Genomic DNA, 13,355 nt, shown 5'->3' on the forward strand with positions numbered 1-13,355 from the left:
CCAGGAACAGATCAGGAATGCAGCCTTCCAACTCCTGTAAAGTAAGGAAGTAATCTAGCTAGAAATGTGTTAGATTTCCTTTTGTTTAACGGCTGGTAAAATAAGCTGTGCTGGATGGAATGTATATTCCTGTTTTTGTGTCTTTTTGTAACTTAAGGTTTTGCCTAGAGGGATTCTCTATGTTTTGAATCTGATTACCCTGTAAAGTATTTACTATCCTGCTTTTTCAGAGATGATTCTTTTACCTTTTCTTGAATTAAAATTCTTCTTTTAAGAACCTGATTGCTTTTTCATTGTTCTTAAGATCCAAGGGTTTGGGTCTGTGTTCACCTGTACCAATTGGTGAGGATTCTCATCAAGCCTTCCCCAGGAAAGGGGGTGTAGGGCTTGGGGGATATTTTGGGGGAAGACGTCTCCAAGTGGGCTCTTTCTCTGTTCTTTGTTTAAAACGCTTGGTGGTGGCAGCATACAGTTCAAGGACAAGGCAAAGTTTGTACCTTGGAGAAGTTTTTAACCTAAGCTGGTAAGAATAAGCTTAGGGGTCTTTAATGCAGGTCCCCACATTTGTACCCTAGAGTTCAGAGTGGGGAAGGAACCTTGACACCAGCTGTTAAGGACAAAGAGAAGAATTCGTTTCTGAGCATGAGCTTCCTTTCTAAAGAGCCTAAAATGCAGGACCCTCTGGCTAACTTAGATGGCCATTAAGAAAATGGTTTTAAATTCCTGAAAGTTTTTTTTCCAAAGGCTACAGAAGGAGAGCCCCTGAGGTTATTTAGTACCATATTAAAGCACCAAAAAGGTGTTTCTTGACTCAAGTTAACTAATGTCTTAAGTGAAGAGAAGGCAGTTTGTAGTTTTCACACAAGGTATCAGATTGAGTTAAAGACTATGGAGAAGCCTTGAGTTTACTGCAGCCTGTTAACTCATGTGTGAGTTACAAACTGCCTTGTCTTCACTTGGCTTTTACCTCCTGTTATTTAACTCAAGGTAAGGACGCATTCCTTTTCATAGTGAAGACAAGGCCAAAAAGTATAAGAGACTGGATCCTATGTTCCAGCTTCTCTGCTAAACTGAAGTGCCTGACGACATCCAGGGAAGTGCACACAAAGTAAATTATTTTGCCGTAAGTGACAGAGCTCAAACCTCTACCCATATTATTAGTGCTATTGGGTGTGCTGGTGCATTGCTCCTATGCTGTCTGTGGGGATTTTCTAGCTTCAAGTTTTCTGCCATCTCAGGTTGTGACCCTCAGAGTGGTCAGCTCACCACATCAACAGTTAGGGTCACCACTGTTAATGCTGTTGGGTGTGCTGGTGCATTTATACTGTTTGTGGAGCTCAGATGCTAGCTGCACCAGCAGAGAGTGCAGCTTGCTGATTCAGCGGACCTCAATGTCACTTATAAAGACAAGACCACAGGCTTGGTTCAATGACCAAGGTTGCTGGCCAGATTTATCAACGGGACACAGTCCTAGTGCCCTGGCTCTACAGTTACACCAACATGTATGCCTGCCTGCAACAAGGTATCAGTGCAATCAACATAACAAAATGCTGTCTTATAGGCCAATACAAAGTTGCCCCTCCTATGATTTCTGCTTTTCATACAGTGAAACAAACATGTTACCTATTACACTTCTGATATTGTTACCATCCTTACACCTTGTACCTGCTAGTTGAAACGAAACATCCTCATCCATTATCCTGTCAACCCCTCCTTATCTGTAGCAGGGGTCAGTGTAATCTTGACCATCCTCTCTAGTCAGGAAGTGCTTACTTGGTTAGTTGATGCCGAGACGTTACTATTCTGACAAGGCCTACTTTGGTTCACGCTCTTTGCCATGCCTAGGCTCTAACAAGGTCTACAGTCTACACTGAAAAGTTATATCAGCATAGCTACATCAGCCAAGGGTATGAAAATACCACGCCCCCATTCATGCAGCTATGCTGACATAGCTATATCTATCCTGAAGTTATTTTGACAGAAGAGGGTTTTCATCAACTTAGCTATCTTTAAAGAAATGGTGTTCTTATACCAACAGAAAAACCCTTTGTCAGCACAGCCTCCATCTACACTATGGGGCGATGCTGGCACAGTTATAGACAAAGTATAGACATACCCCAAAAATAGTCAGGTATATACTTTTGCTCAATGCCCTGAAGATGCTCCAGGCTCTGTAAGAGACTTATTTTGCGTTGCAGGATTGAATTTTTTGATCATGTGGTTTCCATAGTCTGTTTCAAATATGACTGCTCAGTCTAACAGCAAGCAGGCTACTGGGGGCCTTGCAAAGTCCCTGTGTTAGAAAAGATCTGCCCACGATGAAAGTCAAAAAGAGCAATATGTGGAAAGATTCAAAAGCTCTGAATAGAGGAATATTTTCAACCAACTGGGACTAAATCTAGTTTGAGAACTATATGAGTGAGTGAAAGTTGCAACTTTAACCTTTGCAACTAGGAAAGTATACATAAACAGAACAGTGGGCGAATTTCTTTGTAGGTTGTATTTTAAATTTCAAGAAAGAAAAATAGTCAAAAAATGCATCTTAAATAATCCTAGACTGCTCTAATAATTCTCCTGAAAAAAGAGAGATACATTTCTTGTAGCTTTTGAGAAAGGGCGAGCAACACTTTTTCTTCATATTAAGTTCAATTTAGGCTTTACCACAAAATTATGTTACTAAAGTAGATGAGAAAAGGCTTATTAGAAATATTCAAGGCTTACATTTGCTCAGATTTGAATACTGAACACCAATTTATCATTAGCTTCTATCACAACTACTGGGTATTTGTTAAAAAGCTTTCTTTCTACTTCCAGCAAGAGAAACTTGCTATCTGCTAATGGAAATCACTCATCTAAGCACGATTTTAAAGTATGAAACTTTAATTAGAGTAATCAAAATTACTTCAAAAAGGGACTTTAATACTGAAATGCTTTTTTCAGTAAGAAACAAACTTCTCTCACGATTTTCCTAATTGTTTGGTAATTAGTAAGAATTAAGGAGGTTCTACTATAATGATGGACAGTCCAACAGGCCAATTATGGATTAGTAAGAACACAAAAAGTTTTTACAAGGCAATGATGTTTCAAAAATACTTCATGGTATTCGAGATCTACTGTAGTTAATTTTGTAAAGTAATGGAGCCTTAGTACTATGAGACCTCATGATACTCAAGACTCTTATTAAAACTTCACTAGAAAAACAGAAAAGGCTGAATTTTTTAAGAATCAAGTTTGTAAGTTAGAGAGGAATAAAATAGTGAGAGTCCAATGTATCAAACCCCCTCCCCCATTTGACACTGTGGTTAACTAATTTTAACTTTATGACATCACAATCACATTATTGTCAAAAGATTATTAGATCTCTGCAAATAAAAGCAGACACTAAACTATTTTAAAAAAAGGCTGAAGTCCTACCCAGGAATACACAGTATCAAATTTCAAGTTCCTACCCTAAACTACTGAAGTGTTTAAAATATGCTTTATTTTTCTTTTGATTAATAATTGTAAATGTATTTTACTCTACTTTCGTCATCTAAAAATCGGTTTTGAAATATCTCTCTCTCTCTCTCTCACACACACACACACACACACACAGACAGACAGACAGACACCCCCACTTTGTAAGAGGACACAAATGGAAAATTTCTGGCTGAAAAAAAAAATGACAAATGTACACAACTGAAAAGGACCAATTTGAATGGAAATGCTTAGGCAACCTTACAAAGAGGGATACTCAACTTAATATCTAGTCAATTTAAAAAATAGGAGAGAGAGAGAGAGAGAGAGTTAGGCTACGTCTACACTACAGACCTTACAGCAGCAGCTGCACCGCTACAGCTCTCCTGCCAGCATAATTTAAAAAAAACCAACAAGCGGCGTTAGCTGTGTCAGCAGGAGAGCCTCTCCTGCCGACGTAGTGCTGTCTACATCAGCACTTTTGTCGGTTAAACTTATGTCGGTCAGAGTGTTTTTTTTTCACACCCAGACCAACAAAAGTTTTACCAACAAAAGTACTAGTGTAGACAAAGCCTTAAAAGTTTTATCAGGTACTATAATAAAAATTGTAAACCCACGGTAATTAAGTGTTTTTCTTTCGCTGTTTTTGATATACAATACAGGCTTACAAGCTGTGAAAGGATGAAAGATCAAGATGCTGAAAGGAGCACTCAAGGAAGATAAGGCCATTGCAGAAAAGCTAAACAAATTATTTGCATTGGTCTTCACTGCAGAGGATCTGAAGGAGATTCCCACACCTGAATAATTCTTTTTAGGTGACAAATCCGAGGAACTGTCCCACATTAAGGTGTCAGTTAAGGAGGTTTTTGGAACAAACTGATTAAACAAACAGTAATAAGTCACCAGGGCAAGATGGTATTCATCCAAGAGTTCTGAAGGAACTCAAATATGAAACCACAGAACTACCAGCTGTGGTATGTGACCTATCACTCAAATCAGCCTTAGTACCCGATGACTGGAGAATAGTTAACATAACACCGATTTTTAAAAAAGGATCCAGAGGCGATCCTGGCAATTACAGTCCAATAAGCCTAACTTCAGTATAAAGAAAATTGGTTGAAACTAAGAACAGAATTATCAGACACATAAATGAACACAATGTTTTGGGGGAAGTCAATACAGCTTTAGTACAGGGAAATCACACCTCACACTATTAGAATTCTTTGAGGATGTCAACAAACATGTGGAGAAGGGTGATCCAGTGTACTTGGACTTTCAGAAAGTCTTTGACAAAGTCCCTCACCAACAGCTCTTAAGAAAAGTAAGCTGTAATGGGATAAGAGGGAAGGTCCTATCATGGATCAGTAACTGGGTAAAAGACAGGAAACAAAGGGTAAGAATACATTGTCAGTTTTCACTACGGAGAGAGATAAATAGCAGGTTCCCCTGAGGATCTGTACTGGGACTAGTGCTGTTCAATATATTCATAAATGAACTCGAAAAAGAGGTAAACGATAAGGTGGCAAAGTTTGCAGAAAAAACTATCTTGAGTAATTTAGTTAAGTCCCAAAGCTGACTGTGAAGAGTTACAAAGGGATCTTAGGTTTCAGAGTAGCAGCCGTGTTAGTCTGTATTCGCAAAAAAGAAAAGGAGTACTTGTGGCACCTTAGAAACTAACAGATTTATTTGAGCATATAAATTTTTTAGTCTCTAAGGTACCACAAGTACTCCTCCTCTTTTTTTAAAGGGATCTTAGAAAACCAGGTGACTGGGCAACAAAATGGCAGATGAAATTCCATGTTGATAAATGCAAAGTAAAGCACACTGGAAAACATAACCCCGACTATACATACAAAATGATATGGTCTAAATTAACTGTTACCACTCAAGAAAGGTCTTGGAGTCATTGTGGATAGTTCTCTGAAAACACCTGCTCAATGTGCAGCAGCAGTAAAAAAAAAAAAAAAAGCTAACAAAATGTTATGAACCATTAGCAAAGGGATAGCTATTAAGATGAAAATATCAATGCCACTGTATAAATTGATGGTACAACCACACCTATTGCTTGAAGTTCTGATTGCCCCATCTCAAAAAAGATACATTAGAACTGGAAAATGTATAGAAAAGGGCAATAAAAATGATTAGGCTTATGGAACAGCTTCTATATGAGGAGAGACTAAAAAGACTGGGACTGTTCATCTTAGAAAAGAGGTGACTTAGGGGAGATTTGATAGAAGTCTATAAAATCATGAATGGTATGGAGAAAGTCAATAGGGAACTATTATTTACTCCTTAATATTAAACAAGACCCAAAGAGTCATCTGAAATTACTTAATTTAAAACAAACATGCGGAAGTACTTCACACACCACGGAGTCAATCAGGGGAACTCATTGCCAGGGGATGTTGTGAACGCCAAAACTATAACCGTGTTCGAAAAAGAATTAGAGAGTTTCATGGAGGATAGGTCCATCAAAGGCTATTAACCAAGATGATCAGGGATGCAAGCCCATAGTCTGGAAGTCCCTAAACCTCTGACTGCCGGAAGTAGAGACTGGCAACGGTGGATAGATCACTCGATACATTGACCTGCGCTGTTCATTCCCTCTGAGGCATCTGGCACTAGCTAGATATCCACTGGTCTGACCCAATATGGCCATTCTTATGTTCTTACTTCTTATGGAACTGACTGGACTCAAAGTGCTGCCAAGTGTACACAACTAATCAAACTGGTGAAAGAGAAAAGTTACCTAACCTCTTTCAGTTATAATAATCTTATGTGATACCAACATCAGTAATAGGTTCAACATTTTCAGAAATAAGTGACTAAGTTGATGGTGTCCCCTTCTGAGGATGGCTATAAATGCATAAACCCTATCTGTGACACCGCCCACCCCTCAGGCAGATGAACAAGTTATATTTGCAATGTCAGTTCCAGAAAACTTTTTAGACATGTCACATAAGCCATTAAAAAAAAAAAAAACATCCTAGCCACCTTACACCTCCCCCCCAGCCCCCCGACGACAACCACAAACAAAAGAGCCCGAATCAAGAGGTGTTGCAATATACCTTGAAGGCCAATAACTCAGGCTCTGTAGAACAAAAGAAGTGAAGTCTAGATTTAAAGTGCTCCACCTTGAATGCTCTGTACCCAGCCCCATTCACACACAAGTCTGGAGCTATCAGTAAATTGCTTCCTAACTAATCTCAACTCTCATGATAGTGTAAAACAGGGGTGGGCAAACTACAGCCCATGGGCCACATCCGGCCTGCGGGACCATCCTGCCTGGTCCTTGAGCTCCAGCTGGGGAGGCTAGCCCCCGACCCTTCCCCTGCCGTCCCTCCTCCCCCGCAGCCTCAGCTCACCATGCCGCCAGCACTCTGGATGGCGGGGCTGCGAGCTCCTGCCGGGCAGCACAGCTGCCAGTCCTGCTGCTCTGAGCAGCATGGTAAGGGAGTGGGGGGGGGGGTTGGATAAGGGGCAGGGGGTTCCGGGGGGCAATCAGGGGACAGGGGGAAGTTGGATGGGGCAGAGGGCGGTCAGGGGACGGGGGGGTTGGATAAGCATGGGAGTCCCAGGGGGCCTGTCAGGGGATGAGGCAGTCAGGGGACAGGGAGCGGGGGGGTTGGATAGGGGGTGGGGTCCCAGGCAGGCGGTTGGGGGGGCATCCCAGGAAGGGACAGTCAGGGGACAAGAAGCAGGGGGGGTTGGATGGGTCACGGGTTCTGAGGGGGGCAGTCAGGGGGTGGGAAGTGGGGGAGGGGGGAAGATAGGGGGCAGGGGCCAGGCTGAGTGGGGAGGCACAGCCTTCCCTACCCGGCCCTCCATACAGTTTTGGAACCCCGCTGTGTCCCTCAGGCCAAAAAGTTTGCCCACCCCTGGTGTAAAAGGACAGATATCTACAAAGTAATCAGGACCAAACCATAAAGGATTAAAAAAAAAATTAATATTTTGAGTGATACACAGGAAGATATTTCAAGTCTGTGGAATGTATTGACACAAGTGTACTAATATGGCCAATCCAACAAACACCGCTAACTAAGATGGCAACATATCCAGAACCAGCAGAAGTTTCTAGAAGTCTTCAGGTGTGACCTAAAACTAAAGCACATTGCAGTAGTCCAATCTGGAGAGTACAAAATCCTAGAACACCATGGAAAGCTCCACATAAAGACAAAAAGAAAAGGAGTACTAGTGGCACCTTAGAGACTAACCAATTTATTTGAGCATAAGCTTTCGTGAGCTACAGCTCACTTCATCGGATGACAGAGTGATCCACTAGGTGCATTGTAGTCTATATTAGAAAATGCTGTTAGTTTCCAAGGACAGAAATAAAATAGGTTCCACACATCTGCCGCAGCAAAGGTGAGCCCTGAAAACAGTTTGCACAAGTTTATGACAAGACCATAACAAAAAGTAATCTTCACTATGACTTCTGCCAATCCCATCATCAAAGTAAGTTTAGAAAGAATTGCCACCTATCTAGTACAGACCCATTATGATTATGGCAGCCATTGGATCATGAGTCAATATACCAGGGTCATCATTCCCTACACCCGGGGGAATTCCACACCAAAAAATTCTGCACACAATATTTTAAAATTCTGCATATTTTATTTGTCAAAATAATAATATAATCATGCAAGTCTCAATTATTTTGGTAATTTATTTCAAAATACCTGCCAGCAACTATGCCTGTATTGTTACAGACAACAAAAAAGATTCAGGAAATGTTTTTTGACAAACAGATTCCTTACTAGGCACATTAATACACAACTCGGAGTAATAATTCATTTAAACTACAATACAGAAATGTATTTACCGCATCCTACAGAAGCGGCGCAGAGGCTTGGGGGAGTCAGGGGTAATGGAGGAGCTGAGGGAGAAGGAAGTCATTACTGGGAAGGAGCCTGGGTGTGAACTTGGGAGGGTTGTTGGGGTTCGGCTGGAGGAGTATGGAACAGGGTTGGTTTTTTTTGGAGGGGGGTGGGGGGAGTGAGTAGGGATGTTAGGGAGCCTCCACCATGCAGACCCTGGCTGACCCCTAGTCTCTCATGCAGTCAGGTACACTTGCCCCATGTGTCCCTGCACTCTCTCACCCCCATGTGTCCTTGCACCCCCACTCAGCTACCCTCCTCCCATCCCCATGTGGCCCTGCACCCCACCCATCTATCCCCCCAATCGGTGACCCCCCCCCAGAAGCCCCATGTGCCCCACACTGTCCATCCCCCCACCCCATATCCCATTCCTCCTGACCTGGCCCCATGGACTAGGCGCTGTGAGAAAGGGAAGAGAAAGAGGCTACCTATCTGAGCTGGGACTGTTCCCACCCAAGAGCGGCCGCTCTGTTCTCGTGCCACAGCAGTTCCCGGTGAGTGAAAAACAACTGCAGCACCTTTCCAACAGAATATATTTTCTGCAGAGGAAAAAATTCTGTGTGGCACATGAATTCTGCATACGCGCAGTGGCGCAGAATTCCCCCAGGAGTAATTCCCACAGATGCTAAAATAACTCCTGACAATAAGCCTGGACAACCAAAAACAAGTATTCAGCAGGGAATCAGAAATGTATGAAGACGGCCCTTTCAAGATGTGCACACATAGCCAATTATGAAATGGGAGGTTTTCTCCTTTCAAGGTGATACAAGCAACACAACCTCCTTCATTAGCTCGGATTGAACTAATGTCTTCTAATAGTAACAGTCATCTAGCGACTGCTGGATCATCCATATAGGGCTTGTAATGTGTGTCAAGTCAAGGCCCCATCCATACGTAAAATAATGGAGAGTGGCAGCTTTGGCTAACAGCCTTTCCCTAAACAATATGACCCATACAGCAGGGTTCCTGGCATTCAATGCTCCAGAGACGAGCTTCCAGCAAGACCTGTGAGACTGACATTAAATGCCAAAGAAACGGTCAATCCCTGCGAAATAATCTGTTTTATAAATCACAACAGGAATGAAGAGTCACAAACCCCTACAATTTATCTCCTTCACAATCCTGCCCTCAATAAACCCAATCCACAGCAGTTATGCTCAGCACTCTCTGAAGCCAAAGAGGCAAAGTTACAACAGAGGGGAGCCACATCATACCCCCTCACCAAGCCAAATATAATCAGAGGAGTGGGTAGATGTGACAAAGCAACAGGTACCTAATGGGAAGCCAAAAGCAAGGGAATAGTAAAAGGTAGGCCAAGGTGAGTGGAGCGAGATAAGCAAAAAGGACAGTAGTTGGAAGCCAGGACTGGGACTTGGTCTCCTGCCACATCTTCTTCATTAATCCATTTTTCCTGGAATTGGTAGAACCATAATGGCCTCTGGACGCCAAAGGAAATGGGGCATTCTTAGATGCAGGGGACTAATACAGAACAAAACCCCCTTGTACTATTCCTCCCCACCTCACTCCCAGGAATAAGAAAGCTCCACAGCACAGCTTTCATCCAGGAAACCAGTTAAGGATGAATCCACACCAGGCCACCCTTTCAAAGTTTAAATTCCCTAAAATTCAACCCCATACTCCTGTATCCTCTTCTTTCTCCTCACATGAGTTAAACATGGGACAGTCAGACAGAAGTGTGGGACTCTGAGCAGGATGCCTAGAAGGGAAGAAGTAGGAGTCAAGCAAAAGCCACCATAAAACAATGGTGGAGAAAGAGGAAGACAGAAACCAGCAGAACTATTTCCACAAACTTCCATTCTCCATGCACCCACAGCGCCCCACCCACACTGTACCAGCTACTGAGAAAGCCTCTCCTTGTCCTCCACCTCAACCCATGCAAAGACACACAAGCACCTCCTCACTCCTACATCCCCCAACTCTGCACCCCCTACATACCTATCAACCCACAAGTCTACTCTGAAAGCTCATCCCCAACACTCAGCCTGCAACTCTGCTCCACATGCTCCCTCACCCCCAACTCTGCCCCCACACATCTCCCCAGTTCCACAACCCCCAGCACTGAACCGCATCCAACCCTACCCCCTCCCTCCTCCCAAGCCCTCACCCCACACACACACCCCAGCCAACCTTCCCCCTCCAACTCCCCAGCCCTAATACCCTCCCAGCCCCATGACACCCACCCCCTACCAACACCAGAGCCCCAAACCCCACCCACCCCCTCTCCCTCAACTCCACACACACTAACCCTCCCCACATCATCCCTACAACCCTCTTTCCATCCCATGCCAACCACCATTCTACAATCACTAACCATACCCAGCCCCCACAGTCCCCTTGACCCCAGCCCCAAATTCTACCTCCACCCCTACAATCCCTGACCCCAGAGCACCCATCCTCTGCCATCCCCCCAACTCCACCCCCACCACACCCAAACTCAGCCCCCCCAGTTGTAGCCCCAAATCTACCCCAACTCTGCCCCCCCACATTCTACTCCCACCCCTACAATCCCCCCGACCCCACAGCACCCATCCCCTGCCAGCCCCCAACTCTGCCCCCAGCCCTACAACTCCCAAACCCACCCAGTCCCACCCCAGAATCTACCCCCACCACCCCCGTCCCCACCAGCCCCCAACTCTACCCCAGCCCTACAATCCCCAAACCCACCTAGTCCCGCCCCACATCTACCCCAGAATCTACCCCCACTACCCCCCAAGCCCGTGTCCCCTGCCAGCCGCCAACTCTGCCCCCAGCTCTACAACCCCCAAACCCATCCAGCCCCGCCCCACATCCACCCCAGATTCTACTCGCACCCCTACAGCCCCCGGCCCCACAGCACCCGTCCCCTGCCAGCCCCCAACTCTGCCCCCGCCGGCCCCCTGCCCGGGCTCCCCCTGCTCCCGGCGGGGTGGGGGGCCCGTGACGCGCCGCTTGCCCACGGGGAGGAGCAGCCGGCGGGAGGGGGACCCGGGCCCCTGGAGAAGGGGGGCTCTTACCTCCGACCCGGTACATGTTGGCAGCCATGCCTGGCGAGGGGGGTCTGGGCCGCTCCCGCCGCCGCTGCCTCCAGGTGCCGGATCCGCTGGAAAATGGAGGCTGGAGCGGCCGGGAGGGGGAGGGGGAAGGGAGCGAGGGAATTAAAGGGGCCGCGCCGGCCAGGGAGCGGGCGGCTGGACTGAGGCGGTGCGGGTCAGGGGCAGATCAGAGCCGGGGGGGGGGGGGGGGGAGACTGTGCGGGCGGAGCGTGAGGAGCAGATTTGAGCCGAGAGGGGAAACGGGGGCAGATTAGAGCCGAGGGGCGGAATGCGAGGAGTGGGGGGCAGATTAGAGCCGAGGGGCGGAATGGGGGGCAATGCGAGGAGTGGGGGGGCGGATTAGAGCTGAAGGGAGAATGGGGGGCAATGCGAGGAGTGGGGGGGCGGATTAGAGCCGAGGGTAGAATGGGGGGCAATGTGAGGAGTGGGGGGCGGATTAGAGCTGTGGGAGGTAGTGGGCAGAATTGGGAGGGCAAGGGCCAGAATGTGGGGAGCAGAAGGCAGGAGCAAAGTGGGAGTATGTGGGGGCCAGAGTGGGGAGAAGGAGTTGAGGGGAAAGGGCAGTGGGGAGCACAGTGGGATATCAGAGGGAATTGGGGGATGGGAAAGGAGGCAAGGTGGGGGATGGGGTAAGAAGGGCAAGGAAAAGGAGGCAGGACAATGGGGCAAAGGAGTAGAGGCAATAGTGGTAGCCTTAGGCCTACTCATCCACTCAAAGGGCACCAGCTGCCATCCACTGCTGTCAGTCAGATCACACCTGCTCCACACCCTGCAGCAGATAGTGAGCAGGGCTCAGAGTTAAAGCAAGAACAGGTCCCTGCCCCTGTGTGGGGACGTTCCTCCTGAGGGAGGCAGCAATTCTGGTCAGCTGGGCTGGGGCAAAGGAACCCCTGCGTGAGGGAGCACAGAGCTGGCAATGAGGAGAGGCACCCAAGAGATCCCTGAAGGGGGCAAGGGCTGCAGCAGAAACAATATGGTGATGATACTAAGCACTGAGGCTTTTGTCCATGCAGTTGTGCTATACAATATCATTATTTTCCCAAGGCCTGACCAAGATAAGCCTCTGGCTGAAGGAGAACTGACTACATCACGCTCCAGATGAGATGGAAGCGAAAGGAAAACATCAAGATGTATGAATGGAGGCTTGGGCTGAACCATCAATTGAAGGAGTATGCCTGACCTTTGCCAAAATGTACTGCTGCTTTAGGGGTCTACGGGGTTGACAGTTGATCTAGCCTATTATTAAATGTATTTATATATATATATATAAATAAAATCTTGCCACCAGCTGGGTACTGGACTAGATGCTTGAAATGGAGTAAAACGCCAATGAACCAATTAAGGAATATTATGACCATGTACGTAGAGTTCCTTCCTAAACTCAAGCAGTTAGTGTCATGTGACCATGAAAAAGTTCCTAAACCCAAGCAGTTAGCATCATGCTCCCACAGAAAAAGTTACTTTCTTCTAACACAGAACTGTATTAAACTAAAGAAAACAGAATTATTCCTAAAGTTGTTCTCTCTCTGTTTCCCTATAGTGCTTCTCCTACAGCTGTCCTCAGCCTCCCCCTGCCTGGCTTTCTGCTACAGATTTAAGGAAACATATCCTCACATTTTCCCCACAGTGTAAACAAGGTAACAAAAATGTAAAAAAAAAAAAAAAAAAAAAAAATTAAAGACCCCAGCTTCACCTAAAGTTAGGTCTTGTCTTCTGACCTCGAGGAGGGTTTTATCCAGTTGAGTCACTTGAATTTTCAAATACAAGAAAGGGAAAGTGCTGTTCAGTAGGATTCAACAGGATTACCTGCTTTCACTACGGCAGTGGTGATAGTACCACTGCAGATGTCAGTCCTGCTGGGCTTGGAACTAGCTGAAGATACCTCCTCTTCCTCTGTACCGAATTCCTTAATTAGTTTTGACCATATAGAATCGCTGTGTGCAGCTTGTTTCACTGTTAGGAGCTGGTG

The 13,355-nt window shown here is 45.8% G+C and overlaps 1 protein-coding gene and 1 long non-coding RNA gene across 4 annotated transcripts in view; one reads left to right on the top strand and one right to left on the bottom strand.

Moving 5' to 3' along the window:
* MTA1 (metastasis associated 1) overlaps positions 1-11,459 on the bottom strand; it is a 149,193-nt gene extending 137,734 nt beyond the window's left edge. For all 3 annotated transcript variants that reach the window (XM_074960852.1, XM_074960853.1, XM_074960856.1), the window contains exon 1: positions 11,348-11,459. In XM_074960852.1, the coding sequence (XP_074816953.1) occupies positions 11,348-11,375 (28 nt within the window). In that variant the 5' untranslated portion in view covers positions 11,376-11,459. The remainder of the gene's footprint in view (positions 1-11,347) is intronic.
* On the top strand, positions 11,357-13,011 carry LOC141992148 (uncharacterized). Its single transcript, XR_012640535.1, has 3 exons — positions 11,357-11,421; positions 12,431-12,555; positions 12,927-13,011. It is a non-coding gene; the product is annotated as an uncharacterized LOC141992148 (long non-coding RNA).
* Positions 13,012-13,355: the final 344 nt, after the last annotated feature.

The sequence above is a fragment of the Natator depressus genome, chromosome 8, assembly GCF_965152275.1.
Source record: "Natator depressus isolate rNatDep1 chromosome 8, rNatDep2.hap1, whole genome shotgun sequence".
Lineage (NCBI taxonomy): Eukaryota > Metazoa > Chordata > Testudines > Cheloniidae > Natator > Natator depressus.